The sequence below is a fragment of the Vidua chalybeata genome, chromosome 23 (assembly GCF_026979565.1).
Source record: "Vidua chalybeata isolate OUT-0048 chromosome 23, bVidCha1 merged haplotype, whole genome shotgun sequence".
In the NCBI taxonomy this organism is placed as follows: Eukaryota; Metazoa; Chordata; class Aves; order Passeriformes; family Viduidae; genus Vidua; species Vidua chalybeata.
The window spans coordinates 4,740,561-4,764,948 of NC_071552.1; the positions used below are offsets into that span (position 1 = coordinate 4,740,561).

Below are 24,388 nucleotides of genomic sequence, written 5' to 3' on the forward strand. Positions count from 1 at the left end.
GCCCTGGGATGGAGGGGGCTCTGAGGAGGGGAACTGCAGGCAGGAAAGGGAAGGAACCCTCCAGCCACTGCAAAAAAAAAAAAAAAAAAAAACAGGAGCCCAAAGCCATCTCTGTCCCCTGTGTAGGAGCTGAGCTGCCTCTGAATGAGGTTATTTATGGGGACACGAGGAAGGAGAAGGCAGCTGACGAGCAGATCTCATTTTCCTCCATTACTGCAACAACCCCACTTGAAATCCAACTTTATTTCTTCCTTTCCAAGCCAGGGAAAAAAATAAATAATTGAATGCCACAAACAAAGTCAGCCTTCCATCCTTGTTATCCCCTGATTTTTGCCAGAGGTTAGCGGGGTGGTTTCAGACTCGCAGCAGGGGAAACAAGCAGCAGTTGGCAGCACCAGGAGAAAAGATTGGAGCATTTACCAACAGGCTTGTCCCCTCAGCTCTCCCAAAAGGAGCCCCCAGTGCTGCTTTTCCACAGAAACACTTTTCCAGGGTATAGCTGTGGCATCCAGGCTTGCCAGCTGCTCTATCTCCCCTGGCTTTATCCCTGTGTACTGCCTCTCTCACCAGGTATCTGCATGAATTACTCCTTCCCATTTGTACCTTTGTTCACAGGGTATCTAAATATAAATACATATTTATCTTAACAAAAAAAAACTTTATATGTTTTACATTTTTTGCATATAAATATAGATGTTTATTTACATATTGGGGGTTGGCACTAGATTATCTTTATGGCCCCTTCCAGCCCGAGCATTTCTATGATCCCATGATAAACACACACAAATTTGGTCTCTGCGTGTGCCGATGGCTGACACGCGCAGAACGAATTGTGCTCAGGGAGTGTTTTGTTATAACACTCAACCCCTAAATTCCCAGCCCTATACTCATTTTGACACTGCTCTCCTGCTTTCCTGCTGAACCTGACCCAAAACACACCATCCAGACTGTGTTTTTTGGGGGAAAGATATGAGGAAAACAGGAAATTAAGCTGCTGGTGCTGCCTGACAGGAGGATAAAGCGGCTGTGTGCTGGAATAACCACCAAAGTGAGATGCTCAGCCCATGTCCTGCAGCTCTGCACCTGCTTGTGCTGACAAATAACTGCCTGACATGCAGAGCATTCTGGGATCATGGAAGGGAGCAGGATCCACAGAAAACTGCTCAGATTTGGTCGACCAGAGCGGGAAACTCGCGCTGGTGCAGCAGTTTCCGGGAGCGAAGCGAGCTCGTGCAATATTTTTATTTGACACTGGCAGAAGCCCTGCTCCGACACATTTTTCCCTGTTCTGCTGCCAGCGCTGCTTAATTCCTGTGGCAGGCTGGCGGGAGCGGTGAAGCGATCCTAGCAGAAGTCTGACACCAGGAGAGTTCTGTGTGAATAGCATATCCTGCAAATCTGCAGGATAGAGAACATCTGAAAACCAGGTTAAGGGATAAATACTGACAAGCCCTGACTGGAGAACAGAGTGTTCATTCAAACACCTGCATGAACTGGAGGATTGTTATGGTTTTCCCTCTAAACGCTGCTGAACCAGGTGATAGAGTCACAAGGAAAACCAGAAGGAGGAGGCAATTCAGAACCTCCAGCCGGCCCCTGGAGCGTGGGGGGCTTCCATTTGAAATTGGGGGAAGCTGGCAGGGCAGGGTTTGCAGGAAGCATCCTTCAGGGAGTCCTTCCTGTTACCATGCTGCCAGGGAGCACATGCAAGGAAGAGAAGGATTACAGCACTTTGCTTCTGATCATCCCTGTTTTGAAGGGTTTTTTTGGCCTTAGTCGCCAGCAATTTTGGCAAGAGGTTTCCCAAGCACTGAGCTGGCAGTTGTAGGGAAGAGGGTGGCTTTATCCAAGACATAAAAATCCAGGGAGATGGCTTTGAACTAAAGCTGATGCAGGAGAAAGACAAAAAGGAAATATCCTCGTGGGCATAGCAGCTGCTTCAGAGACAGCAGGGAAAATTTGTGGAGAGGAGGCTGAGCTCAGAGAAGACTTTTTCCCAGACTGCAGGATCACAGTGTGGAAGGAGGAGACCTGAGGAGAATAGGCTCCATATATTTCCTCTGATTCCTGTAAGAAAGGGAAGCTTTGACCCCCTCCTCTCGTCTCAGAGGAACAGGGAAAGAGGACACGCTGCTCACAGCCTGCAGCCTCGCTGGTGGGACAGGAAATTGCTCTGCTCCTGCTGGGATCTGCAGCCTCGGCCTCTATGGGGAGTGATGGATGAAAGGGAGGGAGACAAGGAGGAAGCTGTGTCTTAAGGCTCTGCAGCAGCAAATGGCCTCAGCGATTAGAACTGAGTGGGCAGCTGTGTATCACTCTGGATTTTCTGCCTGTTTCATCACTAGCAGTGACTCAGGAATATTCTTCATCGCCCTCAAGCGAGGATATGATCATTTTCTGCCACTTGAGATGAAGCTAATTTTACAGCAGCTTAGAGGGAGAGAGATGTCATGTGCTGATTCCTGTACTGTCTGCATCACCCAGTGCTGCAGCACGGCCAGGCCTTAGGTGCTGACAGCTGGAAGTTAAAACACCCTGCACCAGAACAGAAAATCCAGGGAAAGGGGGTTTGGAGCTGCAGGGCCCAGAAAAATGAGAGGAGAAAAGCAGTACAAAATCAAGAATTCCCAGCAATGAGAAACCTAACAGCATCCCTTCTCCTGGTTCATAGAATCCCAGTGTGGTTTGGGATGGATGGGATCTTCAAGATCATCTTATTCCACCTCCTGCCATGGGCAGAGACACCTTCCACTATCCCAGATTACTCTAAGCTCTGTCCAAGCTGGCCTTGGACACTTCCAGGGCTGGGGCAGCCACAACTTTTCTGGGCAATGTGTGTGCCAGTCCTGTTCATTAGTGGGAGAAGCATCCTGACTGCCTGGAGGTGTAGAATCTTCTCCTGATAGGACAGGTGTGTTGAGCAAGACCAATGGACAGAAGGCAGATCTCAAAGGGCTGATCCCACCACTCAAATCCAACCAGTCCCAGAGACTCCAAATTTCCCAAAACCAAATCCTGATGAGTGAATAGCCCACTTTTCAGAGAATCCCAGAGTGGTTTGGATAATGGAAGTAACCTTAAAGCTCATCTCAGTCCAACTCCCTGCCATAGGCAGGGACACCTTCCACTAGAGCAGGTTGCTCAAAGTGAAAAGCGTTCACAATGCTGGTACCAAATCACTCCCTTGGCACATCAGATCCTGGGTCTGGCTGAGCTCCCCCTCTGATCCTATCAGAGCTTCCCACGAAGCCGGGATGGGATGGCAGCAGAACCAAGTGCCACCACTGACACTGCAGCTGGACCGCCCGGGCTCCTGGCTGGGAACCAGCCCCACAGCCAAATTCAGATGGGTTTTCTTGCTCACTGCTCAGGCCATTTATTTATTTTCGAGATGCAAAAGCTGCCTTCTCACCAGGCCCTGGCAATGCCTCACCAGGCTCCCTGTGCGAAGCCACGGTGTCCCAGCCACCGCCCAGCATGTGATTCCTTGACAGCCCTGGATTCGGGAGCTAACTGGCAGTGGTGGCTGCCTTTGCAGGGGAAACGGAGCAGTACTGCCAGCTTTTAGTGACAAAGGGAGTGTTTATAACAGGCACGGTGACAGCTGTCCGAATGCCACATTTATTTACAAAACGTTCGTTAAATTACTGACAGTTGGCGCTGTGGAGAGAAGCTGAGAGGAAGAGCTGACACGTCCCCGGCGTGCTCATTCGGCAGCCCCACGGTGCCTCTCAACAGCCTCCCTTTCCAGCATGGGTGGCACAGCTCAGGGCATCACCTTCTCTCCTTCCCTTCCCACCAGTCCTGCAAGGGGATCATCCTGCAGCTCCCACCAACACCAGAGAGTCAGAGCCATCAAGGTGCTTGGAGTTCCTCCTAACAATGCACAGCCACCAAACCTGCAGCCTTTTCTAGAAGGACCAAGAGGATGTTGATCATCCTGTGATCCCTTCAGAAGTTCAGATTATTTCAGGCAGTGCCACTTGAACGAATGGAGGTCACCAAGAGCACCTCTGTATGGCCAAAAATGTCTGCGTTGTTTTCAGACTCACAGAGGTGTCTGAGGTGAAGGCCCCGTGTCTGCTGAGCAATGTCAACAGTCTGCAAGCTGCTGGCTTGGAACCAGCAAGGAAATTGCAGCTGCCATCCTCCAGGAGACAAGGACAACAGGAGAAATTTAGGAGCCCAGCTGACATGCACCAGTGAAAGCGTCTCCCCTGACCAACCACCTCCATGACGAAGCAATAACCACCCAGGATGGGACTTTGACTTTCTGAACACCGAATTGTTCAGGCTGGAAAAGACTTCTAAGACCATCAACTCCAACCATTCCCCCAGGCTACCACTCACCCGTGTCCCCAAGTCCCACGTGCATGTGGCTTTTAAATCCCTCCAAGGATGAGGACCCCACCACTGCCTTGGGGCAGCCCACTCCAGTGCTTGACAGCCCTTTTGGTACAGAAATATTCCCTAATATCCAAACTAAACCTCCCTTGGTGCAATTTGAGGCTGTTTCCTCTTGTCCTATCACTCATTACTCGTGAGAAGAGACCGACCCCCACATCCTGCCCTGCCACAGAATGCAAGAGAGGGAAGAGACTCTTCAATTCCACTGGTCCAGGTCAACAAGATACCTTTGGCTCCTCGTGTTTGTAGAGGACTAAATCACATCACACACACCATGAGGAACCTCCAAACTGCTCCCTCCCAACGCTGACACATTTTGCCCTGACTCCCACACTGTGGAAGTTGGCAGAGCAAGCAGGGTCCTGACGTGGCTTGGCCAGCTGGAAATTTGGCCTTGGAAAACATCATTCAAAATAACCTTTGTCTGATTCAAAACAAAGCAGCTCTTCCACATAGCAGTAACAGCAGAGATGAAGTTTGATGGAAAAATTGACCCAAGAGGTAAAGCAGTTTTGACGTGAGTAAGGAAAAATTTCTTTTCAGCTAAAGGGAAACTGACTGTGTCTAGAAATCCTTCCCTTCTGAGACTGAATGAAATCAGAATCTTGCTATTTCCTATAAAACACTTTTCAACCAAATCTTGCTTTAGCTTCATCAGAGAACTTCTTGTAACATTTGAGAAGATGCTTCACTGCACTCACAAACTCAGATAAAAGGAAAGAAATACTATTTTTCCAAGCAAACTCAAACCTGCCCTCTCCCCCACAAGGGAATTCTAAGTCAAATCCTTTCCAGTCAAGGTATGCAAGAAAGAAATGGATTGTTTAATAAAAATATCTGGGTTTGAATTAAAAAAAGAAAAATTATTTTCTTATTTAACAAATGATAAAAGTCTGAAATTTTTGAATGAAAATAGAAGCAGGTGCTCTCCCAGTGCCTGCTGAATAGTAATGGAAGAAAAAGGACTTGGAAAATACTTCCTTGAATTTTCACCTCAGTCACCTTTCCTTTGAGCTCATCAAGAGCTTTCTACTGGACTATAAGAGAGGAAAAAGGATGCAAGATAATTAAAAATTATCTTTATGGTTTTTAAGGTTATTTAAGGAATAAAGCCCTACACATAAATAACTGAATTTGAAGGACTGAAGGATAAGAATCCAAATATGCCTTCAAATATTAGTGCTGTGCCTATCTGTAGTTCCAAAGTACCTTGAGATTTGGTAGTGTCTCCAAGCCTGGAGCTGCCCTGCCCTCCTTTCATACCTTTGAGAATTTGCTTTTCTCAACAGCTTCCTCTCATGCTTCTTATTAGAGATGTGTAAAAACCGTGAGGCTGAAAAACACGCTGGTTTTGCTGAACTGAGGATGTGAAGCTGCGAAAATAATGATCCCACCATGACAAAAAAAGGGAAAAAAGAGACTAAAAAATCCCAAGTAATGAATGTTTGGATCATGGCCGGGGCTCTCCATGTGTCTGATAAAACAGACACAGGTGTCAGAGCCATTTATGGTTGCAGGCACAGAGCCGGACAAAATCTCCCATCTCAGGGAAAAAAATCCTGTGATATTTCACCAGCTGCTCATGTTGGAAGGTGGTTTTATCCCTTATTTACTCTGTCCTCATTGACATGCAGAGCTGGACTCACTCCTCTCCTGTTTGACCCTTGTTGTCCTTTCCTGTTCAGCACTGTCCCCAAAGGTGTCCCCACCTTCAGACCAGGTTCAGCTCTCCAGACCTTGTCCCTGTTCTCTCCCTGATTTTTCCAGAGAAGAATCCAGCTGTAAAGTCAAGTTTGCCCGCAGATTTTCCATACCCACCCATCTGCCTCCTCACTTTGCACATAAAGTAAGGATGTTTCCCAGCGTGACTGTGGTGGTGACAGCCAACACCACTCCCCAGCAGCTGAAGAATCCTTATTTAAACCAGGATTTTTAATATCCTCACGATGGAGATGCTGTCGGCGGCTCAGCAGACGCTGCAGCAACCAGACAGCCAAGCCTGAGCCTCAGACTTGGCTCCTTCACAGCCTTGCACCTCCGAGAACCAAACCCAAGGAGAGCAGAAGGTATTTCCCACTTGCTTTGCAAAGGTGCCACATGCAACAACGAGCAAACCCCGAGGAGAAGGAATTCCACATTGCTATTCCACACACAACCCGCTAACAGTCTGCATATTGTAGCAAGACTGAAATGCTGTCTTCCAACCTGATCCCCAGTCCATTACAGTTGGGATAAAGACGCGTGGTGACATTAATGAGCACTGGATCAGCCCCTTTGCTGGCATAAATCTCTCCGTCGCATCACTGGGATTGCATTTTCCCCATTTGCCTGTTTGTTTGGCTCTGGATTCTCATTACAATTTCTATTAGCCCAGGCTCCCACTGATGTGGTCGTAGATTAGTTCCTTCCTGATTTTTTTCTTCTGAAGGAAAATGAGGGTGTCTGAGCTCAAAGTGGCAGGTTTTGGCAGGTCTGGGGGGAAGAAAACAACTCTGTCTGATCAAGAAAAGGATTTTTCCAACGGCATAGATTGGAGTAACTCCAGTGAAGCCAACAGAAGTGACAAATACTTGGGTAAGCTGAGGATGACCCACATCCCCAAGCCACCTCTGTTAACACACACGTGGGGCTGCCAGCTCAGGACTGCAGTGCCAGCAGCAGTGTGGCCCAAAGGGCTCTGCCAGGGTGGCACTGGGACAGCACATCAGGACAGCCAAAGGCTAGAGGTGAGGCCAGGTGCCATCCCTTGGATTGGCACCCACAAGTACTCGAGTCTGAGGCTTACATCAGCTCGTGGTTCTGGTGAAGCAGCTTCAGAGCAGGCTTTGGGGCTGTGAGCAGCCCCACAGAGGCATTGCTTCCCCAGGGCCCAATATCCCTGATTTTACTTCAGCTCCCACCTAACCATCCACCCTCCCAGCAGCTCTGCAGTACCCCAGCCACACACCAGGTACCCCCAAAATGACAATTCCCTGGCATGTCCAACCAAATAAAGCTCTCAGTCCCCTCTTCAAACCCCAAGCAAGGGCAGGACATGGGTGGACACCCCTGGTGCCCTCCAGTAGGGCACTTTTAGCATTTTCCTTGCAGAGGGATGAATCCTGCCACAAAGAGAGTGCAACGCAAGCAGATGACTCATGGAGCAGAGAAAGGAAGCATTGCAATTGCTGTGCACGAATCAAGACATTTATAGGGCCTGGGAGGGCACCTAACGTCACACGAGGAGCCGAGGGCAGGGCTGACAACTGGAAATTCTTTTCCTAAGCCTGCCTTAAGCGTTAGAAACCCCACCCCAGCATGCCTCCACTGGCCACCTGTGGGGCTGCTCTGGCCTCCCTTCCCCATCCGAAGGTAAAGTCTGTTTGACTTCAGCCTTTCCAGATGTGAGATGCTTCAGCCAGGGTGGAGATGACAGCTCCAAAAAAGCTCCCACTTGTCCCCTAGGAGACCCCAGCTCCAGTGAACCAGAGGCAGCAGCTCCACAGGAAAGCTATAAAGGGAAACCCTCCTCTGGCACAGCAATCAGGAGCTTGTCTCATCTCAGATGGAAATTGCACTCAGGGAAAAAAAAAAAAAAAAAAAAAGAATAATCCATGCATATGACAATTTTTTTTTTCACCACTTTAAGCTGATTCCATCTCCGAGATGGGAGAGAGGTGGCAGAGATTTGCTGACATGTCACTTTGGTAATAAACTCCTCTTTCAGAAACGTGCCATCGCCAGCAAAGCAATCGGCTCGTGAGCTACAAACCCAGCACGTGGGGCTCCTGCAGCCTCTCCCACGGGCATCCCCAGGAATGTGGGGACAAAACCCTGACCTGGAGGACCCAGCAACAAGGGGAAGAAGAGGGAGGTGGGGTGAAGTGGCACCATGAGGGATGCAGAACACGCTCTGCTCCTTCCTCACCTTAATGCAGGAGGGGTCACCACAGCCCTGAATTTATTCCCTAAACTTCAGGATGAAAAGGAGAGGGGTTTGAAGGAGAAGTGCAAAGGTGGTGGATACTGGAGAATTAGGGGAATTAACTTAGGTTAAGACATGAGTGTGCAGCTTAGCTCCATCCTCACACCATCCCCACACGACTGCTGGAAGCTGCTCCCAGCCCATCCCAGGTGCTCAGAATTCCTTTACTGCTCAGGAACTGAGAAAAGCAAAGGTGTGGCACCTTGGCCTCTGCAAGCCCCAGCTGTATCTCCCACTTTGGGCTTGGGAAATAGGCAGGTAAGCAATCAGGAGTCTCTAAAATAAATAACTGCAGCAGGATGAAAACTACCAGGTACTGGGCGTGGAGACCATCAGAATGGGATGGCTTTTCCACAGGTCTGAGCCCTGGAGAGGCAGATGAGCACTGATCTGGAAATAAGGAATGTGGTGGTTGTGCAGGGAAGGGGGGGAGTTGGCTGGGCAGGGCAGGAGATGGGAATACCTAACTTGGGGTGTTCTCAGCTGGTGGGACAGGGTGGACAAGCAACACTCCCTCAGTGGGGTTATTGCAGCGCAGAGTGGGAGTGGGAGCCTGGAGCAAAATGGACACAGAGCTGGGCAGCCATCAGAGAAGCAATCAGGGCTGGCCCCTTTCATCATCATCATCCTCTTCCCTGTCTGGCTTTTGTTACTCACACCAGGAGCCCAGCCCGGCGCTGGGCACTGCTCTTTGAGCCCCCCTGAACACCCCATGACTCAGCCAAGGCTTTCCCAGGCACAAACAGCCGGGAATGGGCTCCTCTGGCCTCCTCCCCCCACAGGATTTCTGCACTCATTGACTGCAAACCACAAAGGCAGCTGCCCAAAACCTCAGCGAGAATCACCCTCGCTCAAATGCTGGCAGGAAAAGCACTGGGGGAGACACAAAGGCTCCCCCAGGACCTGGGTGCAGGAACACACCACATTTACCCATTGGAGATCATCCCTATTTTTCTGTTAGACAATGAAAACACAGCAAGACAAATTCCTGTGAATAAAGGGGAAAAGATGGGGCAGAAAAGAGTCACAGAAAACAGGCCCATCTCTGAAAAACAGTCTTTTCTGCTTAGCAAACAAGCACTTTCTGTTTGCACCCATCAAACAAACATGCTTGATTTTGTTTTGTTTCACAGCCAAGTCATCATTTCTCTAAAATTATTTCAAGAGCACAACAGGGGCCAAATAAATTTGCAAAACGGGCTTAGGTAAAGAATGACAGAGCTCAGTGACAGAGCTCACAGCCCTTTTCAAAGGCTGAGTGGAAACCACAGGAAACATCAGGGTTAAAAAAAGCTTTGCCTCATGTTTAACTCAGATTTGACTTTTGGTGTTGGGATCAAAGAGGGGAACAAATGAAGGCATTGCATCACCCTGCCAAGGAAACCAGAGGAGATGGAGAGAGGAGCACTGGCGGATTCAGGGGACACCATGCAGGCGCCTGTGCTGCTGATGGGAATGTCAGAGCCTCACCACGGAAAGCGCTGACTGATGCCAATTAAAGTGAAATCATAATCAAGCCGTTTGTTTTGGTGCCCAGAGAGCTGCTCCAAAGGTCTCAGCAATGCCTGGACTCGGTTCAAGCTCTGCATGGAAGTTCAGGACGGGCCCTCTCCAGCATGAACCACTCGCTGCTGGTGAGGGCAGAACTGCCTGGACATGGTGGGAGGGGATGAAGATCAGCCTCATCCTTGTGATCTGTGCTTGGGGTCACGAGGAAGGACAGAAAACTCTGACCTTCACCTGCACACAATTCCTCAGTGTAACCCTAAAGGCAGGACCAACACATCCATCAGTGAAAACACGGTCCTGTTGGACACAACACCCTTAAACCCTTTCCCTATTCCTGCAGGCTTTGCTGCTTCCAGGAGTAAATCCTACCCCTTCTATCCCACACAGCAGCCCTAACCCAACATCTAAAGCTTGATTTAAATTTAAATCAGTGATCTAAAGTGCTGGTACCTGTGACATGCCTGTACCCTGCTACAGAAACATCACGAGATAGAAGGAAACATCTGAACATCTCCAACGTCTCTGGCCCTAAACTGATTCCCTCCAGTGGATTGTACGGAGCAAAGCCTTTACAACAGGGAAGTCTCCTTGCAGCTCTCAATCCAGCTTTTTTCCCGGCACTGAATTCGCTCTGCTTGGAGGGACAGAGCTGAAAAGAGCCTTCTTGGCAGGGCATGGCTGCTCGACAGCAGCTTGGGTTCCTCAGCACCTGCCACCCCAATAAAATAACCTATTTCCAACAGCCAAAGCCTCTCCCTCGGGACAGGACTTTCCAAGTGCTCCAGAGAAACAGCAAGTTCTGCTGCTGAGTTTTCAGCTTGCTCTTCCCTTTTGGCATCTGTGAAACACCAAGAAGGGACCTCTAGAAACATCTCTCCTTTCAAATCCTTGGCTGCAGCTCTCTGTCCTCCCACCTTGCATGGAAATGAGTGGGATTGGATTAGACCTGATTTTTTTTACCCTTCCCTCACTGCCACCCATGCAGGGTTGGGCAGGAGGTGGCCAGGAGCACTGCTGGGGTCTGCCAGAGCCTTTGTAGCAGAATTGCTATTCTGCACAAGTTAACTCCTCCACAACAGATCGATGGGCACACTGGGCTGGGAGGGGAGCAGGCAGGAAGATTCATGCTTCCTTGATTTCCTCTGGTTTTCATGTGCTCTGCTGCTCCCAGCTCCTGCCACGGTGCAGCACGACTGGGACTGACCGGGGGATGCAGCAATGTCCCACTGCCTGCTGGGCCAACTGCTCCCACCTCAAACCAGCAGGAAAACACCTCCAAATGCCCAGGCACAACCACACTCCTGCATGTCTCTGTCACCACAGCAGAGCACCGAGCTGGCAGTGGCAGCAAGCCGTTCATTTCCAAGAGCAATCCCCGTTCCAGGGGCAGGACAGCAGGAATGCCATCAGCACAGTGGGAACAGCATCTGCACAGGCAGCACATCCCAAAGCCCACGTGCCCCTCTCCTGGGGCACACCTGTATTGACGAGGGGACACAGACATCCCTTGCCACCAGAGCAGCTCCCAGCTCTACTGGGACGCACCCATGGCAGCTCTGGGACGATGGCACATTGCTCTCCTCCCTCCCCAGAGCCACCTCCCGGGGCAGGATTTGTCCCCCTTCTTATGAAGCCTCCCTGACAGGAGAATCCCTCCTGCTGACTCACCCAAGCTTCCCTTTGTTCTCCTCCAACACCAGCACCCACCCAGTGCCAGGGCAGAGCACCTCAATCCGTGCTGTGGATCAAGATCCCTGATCTATGCCCAAAACCCTGTGCAGGTCCCCACAAGGGCCTCTTCCCATAAGTTTGCAGAGCACCCACCCAGCTGCTGCCACCCCGTGTGTTTCACTGCCCAGACCCCTCCCTCTTTGACAGCAGGATCTGCAAGATTTTTGGCACTTGGGAGAACACAGCCATTCAGGAAAGAAAAGCTACTACTTTTTTAAGCTAAGCTCAAATTCCTAAGCAAGACACTCCGTCCTCCATCCTCTGCCACCCGTTTTCCAGCCTCTTTGCTCAGTCGTGCCATGATGCAAGACAAATCCAGAGGAACGGCCACAACACAGCTCCCACCCTCCCAGGAGCACTGGCAGGGGGGGGGACACAAGATTTGGCTGCAAACAACTGAATCGCAGGAGAATTCCTGCTGAAATTCCTCCCGGGGCTTTTTTTCTGCCCTGGCTTGGCCCCTCTCCACCGGCTGGCGTGAAGCAGGAGTGCGGTGTCACCGCACACACCCAGCTGGCCCCGCAGATGTTGGTGTCACCTACGCGATGCTCCGGAGGAGCAAAGTCGCTCCCGAGCATGCCGGAGTTGCAAGCGCCGCTTCCCAGCGCTGCAATTAAAACCCGGCTTTTGATTTTTAATGTCCCTATCGAACATCCTCTGGGATGACTGCGCCCATCTGCTGTGAGGACAGGGACGAGTGTCTGGGCATAAGATGTCCCAGAAATTATACTGAGCAAAATTATGGATTCCTTGGCAGCCCCCGAACCCCTCGGATCGCTGCTGCAGGAGACAGGACCCTGGTGCAGCGCCCAGCCCCCATTTCTCCCCTTCCCAGGGAGGGAATGCTGCCAGGGAGCAGCAACCCCTTGCCTCTGGAGCAAGGGGATTTTTAAGGAGCCGAGCATTAACCTGCCCGGAGCCAGCCCAGTCCTGCACTTCCGTATTCCAGCGGGTCTGGACCTGAGATAAAGGCACAAAGCCACACCAGGGGGTCAACAACTCCCCCTTTCCCCAGGCTGGGGCGGTCTGACATGGATGGAGACACTCCGGGCACTGCACTCCAGGGGCAGAGCGGGATTTATCTGCACCGAACGCAGCCGAAGTGGCCGAGCCACGGTACCGGCAGCAGCTGAGCCCCTGCCTCGTACTGCTGTGGGGCAGGACGCCAAAAGGGAATCACATTCCCTTATTTTTCATCCCCCACTAACTTTCCCGAAGACAACTGGGAGGGCTGAGCCCAAGCCCAATCCCCTGGCACGCCAGTCTCTCAGCTCGCTGCCCGGTACCATCCTGTACCGCCAACCGGCACGGCGCATCCATCCCCCGCGGGGAAACTGAGTCACGACCCCAAAGTCACCACGCAAGCAGGACCCCCCGACCCCCCAAAGCCCCGGTCCAGCTGCTCCTACCTGAGCGTGGCGCTCTCCCCTTGCCGCACTGTCACGTTGTCCATGGCTTTGGGGAAGGTGGCATCTCCGCTGCGCACGGGCACTCCTGCGGGCACAAGGAAGAGCAGCCTGAGACAGAGGACGACCAGGCACCTCCAGGGCAGGGCCAAGCACCCACCGACCCCCATCCTGGGCAGCGGGGACTTTTCCAACAGGCAAAAAACACACCCGACAAGGCGAAAAGGGGGAAGGGGTGGGTGGAGAGGAGGGATGGGGGGGAGCAAAACCACCGGGGCGAGCGCTGCGGAGCTCCACGGAGATCAGGAGAGCCCCCGGCAAGGCTGGCTGCGAGCGCTGAGCCTGCCGAGCGGCATCGGAGGGAGTCCCGCTGTCCTCGGGCGAGGGAGGAGGACGGGAGGGCCGGGGGGAGGAGGAGGAAGAGGAGGAGGAGAAGTGGCAAAGGTGCTGGGCGAGCCGGTTCTTCGGGCAGCAGTCCGAGGCTCACTTGGGCGAGGAGGCGCCGGGGGGGGCCCGGCTGTACCCCACTCCCGCACGCTTGTCCTGAGGCGGGGGCAGTCCAAAAACCAGTAAAAACCCCAAAAAACACCCCCGTGGCGAGCTAGCAAAGGTGTCCAGGCGCAAGAAGGCGCAGCGGGCAAAAGCCTTCGGGATGCCCTGCAGCTCCTCTCCTCCCGCCCCGCTGCCGGGGGACTGGTCCAGGCGGGATGCAGGATGGGGATGAGAGGACGGCGGGATGCAGAATGCGGGGATGTCAGGCTGCCGGAGCCCCTGGCTGGCCTCAGCGGCGGGCGGGGGGGACGCGGGGGGGCGGCGGCAGCAGCACCCCGGCCCCGGCCGGCAGCATCCCCGGGGTTGTCATGGCAGCGGCTCCAGCGCTGCCCGGCGCCTCGGCTCCCGCACGGCCCGAGCCCCGCACACGGGCGGGCGGGCGGCAGCGGGGCGGGATGCGCAGGAGGACACGCACATTAACCCCCGCCGCGCCGCGCTCTTCGGGGGGATGCAAGACCCCCTTCCTTTCTCCTCTCTCCCCCTGCGCTTACCTGCGTCCCGCAGCCAGCACCGCACAAGCCTCCCCTTTGCCCTCCTCTACCTCTGCACCTTCCCCATCCCAGGCGGCAAAGTCACTGTGCAGGGGGGGGAAACTGAGGCACAGGCATTATTTCCCCCCTTCCCCCCCAGCCAGGTGATGATGAGGAGAGGCAGGACCGTGTCCTTCTGGTCCCCTGCACCTCACAGACACAGCGTGAGCTTAAGTGGCAAATTCCTCCCCAGCCACAAGCACGGTCCCCGTGTACTTTTTATCAGCTCATAATTTAACAAATATCACATTTGCTTATGCCGAGTAATTCCTCCTTCCCTCCGCTAGTGGCTAAACACATTAATATTTCCAGGCACAATTCCATGCTGGCAAAAAGGTGCTGGGGAGCATCCTCAGAGCCACGAGTCCTGGAGGCAGCAGTAAAATCACAGCTTTTGGGGTGCTGCACCCCTCAAACCCCTGAGCTTTCCTTGTTAGGGAAAACAAGGTCTCCCCCTCTGCTGTGCCTTACCCAAAAATCCTCCCTCCATTCCCCCACCGTGTGCTCGGCAGCTTTTGCACGGCACCAACGTGGGGTGGTTTTTTGTTTTTTTTTTTGGTGGTTTTTTTTTTTTCTTTTTTTGGTTGTTTTTGAGTTTGCTGCTGGCAACCTGAGCTGGATTCAAACTGGTGACCTAGATGTGAAAGGATCCATAGCCCGTTACTAATCCCTGGAGTCTCCGAATCCCCTGTAAACTACTGCTTAATTCACTAACTGTGCTATTTAATCTCTAAAACATTATGAGCTGTGCTGGCCAGAGGAAACACTCCATCAAATAAAGCTTTATTATTATTGTGCATGCTGACTGGCCATACGAGAAGGGGATTGCTCTGCAAGTCTCTCTACTTTTTCCTTGTCTGAAGGTTCTCTGCTCCTTGAATTTAGCGCTGGTGGGACGTGCTGCCTCGAGCCCTGTGCTTTCCCAGAGGAAACAGCAGCTTTCCCCAGCTCTTGGCAGAAGGACTTTAATCCCCGCAGTGAACTCGGCTGTCAGAACTGGCAAGGGAGGGGGGAACGCCGCATTCAGCAGATCCTTTGGGGCCACAAATTACATGGGAGGGGTCTCTGAAACCTCACTGCGTAAGGAGAGACCGTCAGAGGCAGGGGAAAAAACTATCCAGGGCTGTGTCATCGCACCTGGGTGTACAAGACAGCAAAGAATAAAACACAGCAATCCTGCTGATCGCTGCAGCATCCAGGCACCCCTGGCGGGATGGGGACCCCGCTGGGATACCTGCAGGACCATCACACAAGAACTTGCTCTTTGTTGGGCCGCTCCTTTGAATGGGCAGAGACCAACTCCTGTGTCAGCAAAACCAGAGGGATTCCAATAACCACATCCAGTTAACCTTTTAACACGGAATTCAGCCCCGGATCGCCAAGAGCATCTTAAATTACGAGCGGAAAAAAACACCTCCCTGCACTGAAAGCAGGCGAGGCTGGGGCAGATGTGACCTGCAGAGCTGTTTCAGCCCTTGCCAGGGCTGAATTTGGCCCACTGTTAGGAGATCATCAGCAGCATTGTTTGAAAATCCCAAGGAATTGACATCCAATATGCTCCTGCATACTAAAGCCCGGCAGAATCCCTGGTCTCCCTCCCTCTCTTGCATACATACAATGTACATATAAATCAGCCTGTCACAGCTCGTCTCTTTTCTGACAGCTGTAATTGCTTCGGACTATAAAAATATCTATAGACAATAAACACAACGCGGGAAAACAGCAAAGAGAAAACCAAATCAAGGTTCCTTTAAATAATTCAGTTGCTCCAGCAGCAGTGGAGCCAGCAACTGAGTCCAGCTGTGAAGGTTCAGCAGTGAGAGAAAGAGAGCTTTGTAGCCTTCTCTGGGGATGAGAGAGTCTTTTTTCCTTCATTGGGTTTTGACCACAGCAGCAGCAGACTTTGCTGCACACGGGCTGAGCCCATCTGAGCACCAAACAGCCTCTCGCTTTCAGCTTCTTCCCTTTCTTCCTACTTAGGTGAAAGTCTTTTTTTTTTTTTTTTTTTTTCTCCTCCTCATTTCGAGCAACAGGCAGGAGACAAACAGAACGAGCCAAGCACAGCACACTCGAGGTGTATCTTTATCTCCGTATCCACCTCGCTGCTCTCCTTTCCAGCAAGGCTAAAGGCCCCCCTCTCCTGGCAGAGACCACAAGCAGGAGCAGCAAGGGCTGGGCCGGGTGGGAAGTGATGCAGCGGCAAGGATGGAGCCAGGAGAAGGATTTTCCCCGTGGGAAATGGCAGCTGGAGGGGAGGATGCTGAAAGCCTGGATGGAGAAGGGGTCAGAAGGAGCAAGGCCCTGTGGGTTTGCTTCCCAAAGGAGCATCTCTGTCGATAGCTGGGGAGGAGGAGGTTCAGAGGCAGAGCAGGGAGCAAATCAGTCCCAGAAATGTCCCACAGGGAAGAATGATGGCATTTGGATTGCTGCAAGGGACCCCGACTCCTTCTGCAAGGTCCCTCCCAGCAAACACTGCCCCAGTCTCAGGTTTTTCATGCAATACCAAGCCTTAAGCAGCTAATCTGCAGATCTGAGTGGTCCCAAAGGCCGATAATCAGATGCAAATTCGCAGTTCAAGTTCCTCTATCAAGGGAAACAACATTGCTGCATTTTTTCCTGCTTCCTCGGAAGTATCCAACATGACTCTATCTTCTACTTTATTGTAGCTTCTTGCAGGTCCAAGTTAAAGATCCTCCCATCCTGCAGACCTGTCTGCAAACCTACGTCCATACAATCCTACACCTCCCCACACCAATGGATTTCATTCCTGGAGAACAAAAAACTACTTTCAATAAGTAGGTCATAGCAAGGCAATTCGTACAGCCAGATTTTCCTTTTAATTCCTTTTTTCCCTTTTCAGGGAGTTGATAGATGGCAATCTATAGCCCCAAAGTGGAAATTTATTTTTAATCTGAAATGGCCAAATATGATCAGAAACATAATTTATGCTCGAGACACTCTGGTTCCTTCCAAATGAAAACACGATTTTATAACGCCAGCCGTGCTACCGCATACCACATTATCCTCCAGTAAGCTCCGAGTTGCACAAAAAGTGCTTAATTTCCTTGGCATTAGTCAGGTGAATGACACACGAGTCCGGGGGAGCTTTTTCTGAATAACTGCTGAGCCCTCCGTGTCTACAGCCATTCACGGAAGCCACAAAGGACACGGGCTCCAGCTCCGCTCACTGCCTCGTTTGTCCTCTCGTTATCGGTGGCCCCAATTAAAGAACAATGATTGGGAGCCTTACTTGGCCGGAGCCGTTTTGAGCCCTTCTCGCCCCAAAGGCATTCCCGCTCCGAGCTGGAGAAATCGCCTGTTCAGGGCTGTTTCCAGGGCAGATTTTGGAATGCAAGCCGCATCCTCATGGGCGCTCAGCCCTCAATCCCTCTCAGGCACGGACTCCCAGCACCCTCCTCACGGTGCTTAAAAACAACGCAGGAGACCCCATTAATCCCTGCTAGAGATGCTGTTAATATTTAACTGCAGTTTAGATAAACTTACAGTAACCAGCCTATTAAATTTAAATAAAATGTGCTTTTGGGAGCCTTCCCCTAAAGCCACGCCGCCCTGCTCTGCCTGCACTTTGCACCAAGTGCCTCGCAGTAAAAAAAGGAACATTTTGTTTGCCCTTTAAAAAACTGCTGGGCTCGGGTTTGTCGCTTGCTCTCATCGTGCTCAGGGACTTTGGAATTGTCAAGCACAAATTAACTCCTTCCAGGGCACCCCCGGCTGAGCTGCAAAGCCTCAGCCAAGGGGCTGGAGGAGCAGGTGCCCTGGAAAAGGCTGCAAATCTGTCCCAAACTGGTGCTGCAAACCCAGCACGGGCCTGATCTCCCTGCACCATCTCACCAGGTAACCCAGAGCGTACCCCCGGAGGAAAAGGAAAGGCAAAATGCCCCACACAGCTCTGCCAGCCCTAAAACACAGCAGCAGCCTTGAGGATACTCAATATCTCATCACTGTCAGTGTCCAAAGCCAGGCTGCAGGGGCTTGCAGCAACCTGGGCTGGTGGAAGGTGTCTCTGCCCATGGCAGGGGGTGGGATTGGATGATCTTTAAGGTCCCTTCTAACCCAAACCATCCTGGGATTCTTTGTACATTGCAGAGGGGCCAGGCAGTGCTGCAGCTGGGACATGAGGTCAGGAGGATGCAAAGCAGCCCTCAAGGCCTCACTTTTCCCTTTGGATTAGCCCTCTCTCCCACAGCCCTCAGTGTCTGGGCCTTTTACAGCAGCCCAGTCAGGCACACACATTTATGAAGTGACACCTCTGCAGGTCCAGGCTCCAGGTTAAACATCTATGCAGAGAGTTAAAAAACTGATCAAAGAGCTACCAAGCCACACTGGCACAGTGAGAATTATGAACTGGGATTGATCCTTGGCACAAATCAGTATTGATTTTCTATAAATCTGTTTCTCATGGCTTCCTTGTGAGCTTATGCTGCTGTACGAGCAGCCCAAAAAACTTCTTTGATACAGACACTGCAGCCCCAGTAGTGTTTGATTAGCTCAGGTGCCAGGGACAGTGATGATGTGGGATAAAGCCATGTCATTATCCATCTAATGGCATTTGATAAGTGTGTGACATTAACCCAGAGCTCTACGACTCAATCCCTGCAGTCAGTGAAAAGGGGAAAAAGCTGAATGAGCTGAAAAGCAAAGCCAGACACTCCTCAGATCTCACCATGGGTATTTGGGAGCTCCAGCACGGCTCCCTTAAATGTGAAAACACAAGGTTCTACCCCCTCTGAGGCTCTGCCCACAGTCTGGGGGCTCTGTGCTGGATAATTGTTTGGAAAAGCAGCTCCAAGAGTTGCTGTGCCTCCTCCTGGGATGGTCCCAAGGCAAACACACTGAGCTAAGCCTTCCCCAGCCCATCTGGATATCACATACATCCTCAACTGCAAGGAGCAGCAAAAACCTGGCTGGTTCACCCCCTCCAGCTCAGCTTCCTGCCCACAAACCCTTTCTGAGCAGAAAACTGCTCAGTCCCTACAAAACCAGGGGAAGCAGACAACAGGGGAGGAGCACATATCTCAGTTTAGAGAGCCACATGCAATAAAAAGCAAATACAAAGAGCAGAGCCCCTAAAATCCCTCTTCTAAAAGCACTGAGCGTGCTCAGCTGTGCTGGGTGAAAGCCCAGCCCACTGCCAGGTGTTCTGCATCCTTGGAATCAGCCTCTCCTGGAGGCACTGATCTCCCTATTGCCTGCACCTGCCTCCAGACTGGGATCAGTCACCTCCAAACCAAGATTTCCTTTCTGAGTCCGCACCAGCCGCTGCCAAAAATGGGCTTTTTCCATTTTCACCTCAAATCAGCACCCATCTTTTGCCAGCCTGCTTCCCTGAAGTTGCCAAATTGCTCGTGTACATTCCTTGGGAAAAGCGTCCAGGCCCATTGCTGTCTGTATCAATTTGAGTTTTGCCACTGGTCCTCTGACCCTCATGGCTCTCTGCATCCAAGAATAATATTAATAATAGTCCTACCATTAAGCAAGATGCTTGGTTTGAATCTGAAGATTTTGAGAAATGATCTCATAAATTTAATTCCCGGGGTACCATCTTTGAGCGTTAACAGGCACAGTCACCTCTGAATTCTGGGAAATGAGAATAATTACATGGAGATCGACAAGGCACAAATGCCAAGAATTCTGTTAACCTTTAATACTGCAAAAAAAAACTCTCCCCTTGTAATTATCTCTTTCTTTTGTCTTAAATGTTACTGATGAATATTTAGTGGGCTAAGCAAATAAAAGGAGGCTGAGGGGTGCAAGGAGGTGCAGTTCCCTGTGGGGTAAGTCTGAAAACCTCACAGAATCATTGTGGGTTAGGGGAGGATGGGAGCCCAGGTCACAGAACTGCTCCATGGGACAATCACACCCCCGTGGTGACACACAGCCATGACAGAGCCAGCAGAGGGGAATTTGAGTTACACCAAAATCCAGATTAATTCCCAGCATTGCTGCAAATGCACCCTTCACCCAGGTCCGTGAAGAGCGATCCCACAGCCCCCAGTGGGATGGGTTCAGGTGCCCTTTCTCCAAACAGAACTTTGTCTGGGAATAAAACTTCCCAGGTAAAAAACACATCACCTTTCAAACACATCCTCCCTAGGGCTGCAAATGGCACTGCCCTCTTGCTGCACATGGAGCCTGATGGAAAGAAGATTTTCTCCTGGTGTGAACTGCATTAATATCTGTCAGAGCTCTGGCATTTCTGCCTATAATGATGAAAAATATGTGCCGAGAATGCGGGGTGCTCTCAGCATCACCTCCCTCCCCATAAAGTGAAATTAGAAGCAGCTGCTCCTGCTCCTGTCCTCTTTACAGCCCTACAACTTTATCTCGAGAAGCTTATTATTTGGGAGATGGCATGGGGATAAGGGAGCCCCGTGACCTATCCGTATTCCAGCGGTGCCTGCTGCAGACAGGGCTCAGCTCTCCCCTCCCCGGAGCTGCAGACCGGTGGAAAGGTCACTCTCCTCTCTTAATGTCGTGTCAGAGCCACCGCTGAGGGAACAAGGCAAAGAAAAAGGCACATCTCCCCCACTGGGTGGAGAAAATCCAGCTCCGTCCTGGGAGGAGTGTGCCAGCAGGAGCTGGTCAGGCTCTATCCACCTGCAACGCCAAATGCTTTCGGAGCGCTGTCCAGGAGCTCTGGAAGAGCTGGAAGGAGCTTCCTCCTGGATTTGAAGATGCTGCTCTCAACCACATCCCACCAGCAGCTGGACCTGCTGATTTGGATGGGCAAGGAGGCAGCAAATCCTGTGCTGTGGAGGAGAGGGATTGCTGCACACCCCTGTGCTTGTCCCAAAATATTGAAAGCATCAGGGGGACAGAGGATATCCTACCCATGAGTGTGCCAGCTCCAGATCCCAAATTAACCAATACTTTCTGGGCCACTGAGGCTGTGAGCTGGCCCACCCAGAAGCCCCAGAGAGGCTGGGTGTCATGAGAGAGGCCAGAGCAGTCACAGAGCAAGCTTTCCTTCCAGCCTCAAGGCCAGAGCTTTACACATTCCCTCCTCCCTCATTCCAGGAGGAATGAAGCCAAAGCAGTATTTATTCACAGAAGACTGGGGAGAAAAATGAAAGAGGTGAGTTCATTAAGTCCAACACCTCCCCCTCCCAGGAGGGCCCTGCACTTGTAGAGGGAGGAACACTGTTCCAGCCCAGGACCAGGGCAGTGGGCAGCAGCGAGGGCTGCAAACCTCCCCGAGAGAGGTGACACCACAACCACCTCAGACCTGGGGTCTCAGCAGCTCCAGCCAGCCCCCCCAGCTACTCTTGACCTCAGAACGTGGCAGATGTTTGCACTTTTCCCTTTCCCTTTCCCTGCCTTCCACTGGAGCGAGGTTTCTGGTCTCCAAGCTGCTTTTATGCCCCTTTAAAAGGTTATAAAAGCTGTCTTTATATTCCAATAAAGGGATGTAAAAACAACCTTTTTCGCAGTTCAATAAACGCGGTTAACTTTTCCCCCCATTAATACTTTTTGGCCTCAATGCCATGTGCACGTGTGGGCTGCTCCAGGACATGGAGGAGGGTGGGGCTTTGGACATCACATCCCGAGGCAGGAGACAGCAGAGCATCCAAAGAGAGAAGGACCAAGGGGCTGTGCTGGGGGCACCCAGCACCCTGCTGGAGGGAGGTCTGATGCCAAGACACCCAAAAAGGAGAGAGATGAAGATACAACCTCACTGGATACTGTGCTGGTGCATTTACTCCAAAGAAAATTCCTCCTGGAAGCAGGTGTGAGCTCAGGGAAGGACTGTACTGTAGCATGACAACAATTCAAGGGATGAACTATAAATCAGGGGGTAAAGAGTTGCTCAGCAGGGTTTTTCCTCTTCTTGCAAAGGCCTGTGGATGTAAGGGATGATGAACTGCAGCTACCCTGGTCCCCATCCTGCACAAACCAGCAGCTGCAGCACCCAGGGCTGTGCCACCTCTCTCCTGGGTGACAAGGGACAAGTCACTTCACCCGCACTGCCAACCCCCTGCTCTTGGCAACATCATTTAGACCTTACAGGCCGTGGGTCAGGAATTGTCCTGTCCAGAACAACAGTGCCACACGAAGCCTGACAGGTCCCTGCTCCCCATGCAGCCTCCAGACACAGCTCTAATTATTATTTACCGTTCGTGCAGCCATCCCGTGGCTTGCAATCCGTCTTTCTCAAAAGCGTCCTTTTCCTTGGAAGAGGATCTAAACCTGTCCTGCTGCTCGTCCAACAGCCTCTCCAGGCATTAAAACAAGGAGGTTTATTATTTTTGGTGACAGCCTGTTCTGCAAGGTGAACACAACTCGTATGAATCAAACCGACTTGGATTTCATACATCATCCCCCAGCAGCACCAACGTGAAGGCAGGAGGGGTTTGGCTGCCGAGTGCAGAGCGAAGCAGGGAGTTTATTGGTGCTGATCTGTCAGTGGTGGGGAGCCTCTGGGGTGCTGGGACTGTGGCTGCTAGAGGGAGAAGAGTGGGGGAGATGTGAGTCTATAAATAAGGCAAGCTGGAGAGAGCAGCTACCAGGAGCTGGAGTTGAAGCCCAGCAGCCAGGCAGTGAGAACCTTTCCAACTGTGTTCCCACTCTCTGACCTCATTTCTCCCCTTCCTGCCCCTGCACAGGTACAGTGGGATGGGGACTAAACTCTGACCGGGGCAGGAGCAGGGCAGATGATCTTGTCATAAAATCCTAGGATGGTTTGGGATGGAAGGGCCTCCCACCATGAGCACCTTCCACTGTCCCATGTTGCTCCAAGCCCCGTCCAACCTGGCCTTGGCCATTGCCAGGGCAGGGGCAGCCACAGCTGCTCTGGGAAACCTGTGCAAAGGCCTCACCACACCCACAGTTAGGAATTTCTTCCTACTATCCAATCTAACCCTGCCCTTGGTCGAGGGGCTCCCTGCCCCCAGCACGCACCCTGTCCCAGCTCACTCCATCCCACCCAGGCTGAGCCCGCCCTGCCACTTCCAGCTAATTAACCCAGCTAATTGCCTTTGCCAGGTTCCTTTTTAGGGCGGTGGGAGAATGATGAGGGTGAAGGGAGAGAGTGAGCATCCAGGGCTCCCTGGGGAGTTCAGAAGCATTTACAGTCCCTGGCACAAGAAAATCCATACTCATCTTGGCTGTGGGAGGCAGGGCTGCCCTCCCACACTCCTATTAGCAATTCCCAATCATCTTTTATTAGGCCTGCATTGATTTGCTGCTCATTTCGGTGGGAATGAAGAACTAAGAGCCTCAGCCTGGCCTCAGCTGAGGAATCCAGGCACAGAGCTGATGGAGCCAGGGGAGATCTTGGGGGATGCTGCCCTGGGTTCAGCTGTGCCATTACACAGTAGAAGCAGAGCTGTCCTTTCAAAACAGCCTTTCACATCCCACAAAGCTGGGAAGCACGTGAGGGAAAGGGATCAAGGGTAGAAGGTGCTGAGGCTCCCCCTGGTCTGTATTTAGGGTGCTCCTTTCATACTGGGGAGGGGAACATTGTCTAGCAGGGATTCCTTGGAGAATTCAGCTGGATCCTACACTCCAAGCCCCAACCCTGCAGAGCAACTCAGGCCAGTTATTACCCGCTGGGAGAAACAGTCTTCTAACACCACTGTAGTTTCCAAGCCAACATTTCCACGTAGCTTGTGAAACACAAATTCTGTTAGGAATCGTCTAAATATTTTGTTCTAATAATGCCATAACACCAGCGTACCCATTAGCACATACACGGGAAGGACTATTTGAATATCAAAACAAAGCAAATTTACAGGCATTTTTTTCCTCTCCTGGCAAAGGCATCTCTGCTAGTTATCAGTTTCCAACTGTTTGCACCACAGCTTTTCCATGCGTGTCCCTGCTGTCATCAAACCTGCTGCTCCCTGCACCCCGTGTCCTGAGATAACCTGAGCTGTGCAGCCACGGCTACAAAAGAGCCTCACACCCCCCAGGGAGGAGAAGGGCTGAGAATGACAGGGTGGCAGAGGAGATGGTGGGAGATGCAAATCTCCAGCTGTTTGAGCCACAGATAAAATCCCTCTGCACCCAGCAGCTCCGCCTCATCCCATCATAACGCATCACAACAACATCTACCTCGTCCCATCCTCATCACCCTCAACACCCACCTCATCCCATTATTGCTCTCACCTCATCCCATCACACACCCACCCCTTTCAATCACGGCACCCACCTCATCCCATCATGGCAACACCTCACCCCATCCCAATGCCCACCTGATCCCATCACAACATCCACCTCTTTCCATGACAGCACCCACCTCATCCCATCCTAGCACCCATCTCATCCCA

At 51.7% G+C, this 24,388-nt stretch overlaps 1 protein-coding gene across 4 annotated transcripts in view; it reads right to left on the reverse strand.

The window, feature by feature from the left end:
* Positions 1–24,388, reverse strand: part of LOC128799329 (protein CEPU-1) — a 356,251-nt gene that overhangs the window by 125,749 nt on the left and 206,114 nt on the right. For 2 of the 4 annotated variants that reach the window (XM_053963659.1, XM_053963657.1), the window contains exon 1: positions 13,021–13,382. In XM_053963659.1, the coding sequence (XP_053819634.1) occupies positions 13,021–13,187 (167 nt within the window). In that variant the 5' untranslated portion in view covers positions 13,188–13,382. Of the gene's footprint in view, positions 1–13,020; positions 13,383–14,060; positions 14,094–24,388 lie in introns of those variants that run through there. The other 2 variants (XM_053963660.1, XM_053963658.1) reach the window with 2 other exon arrangements.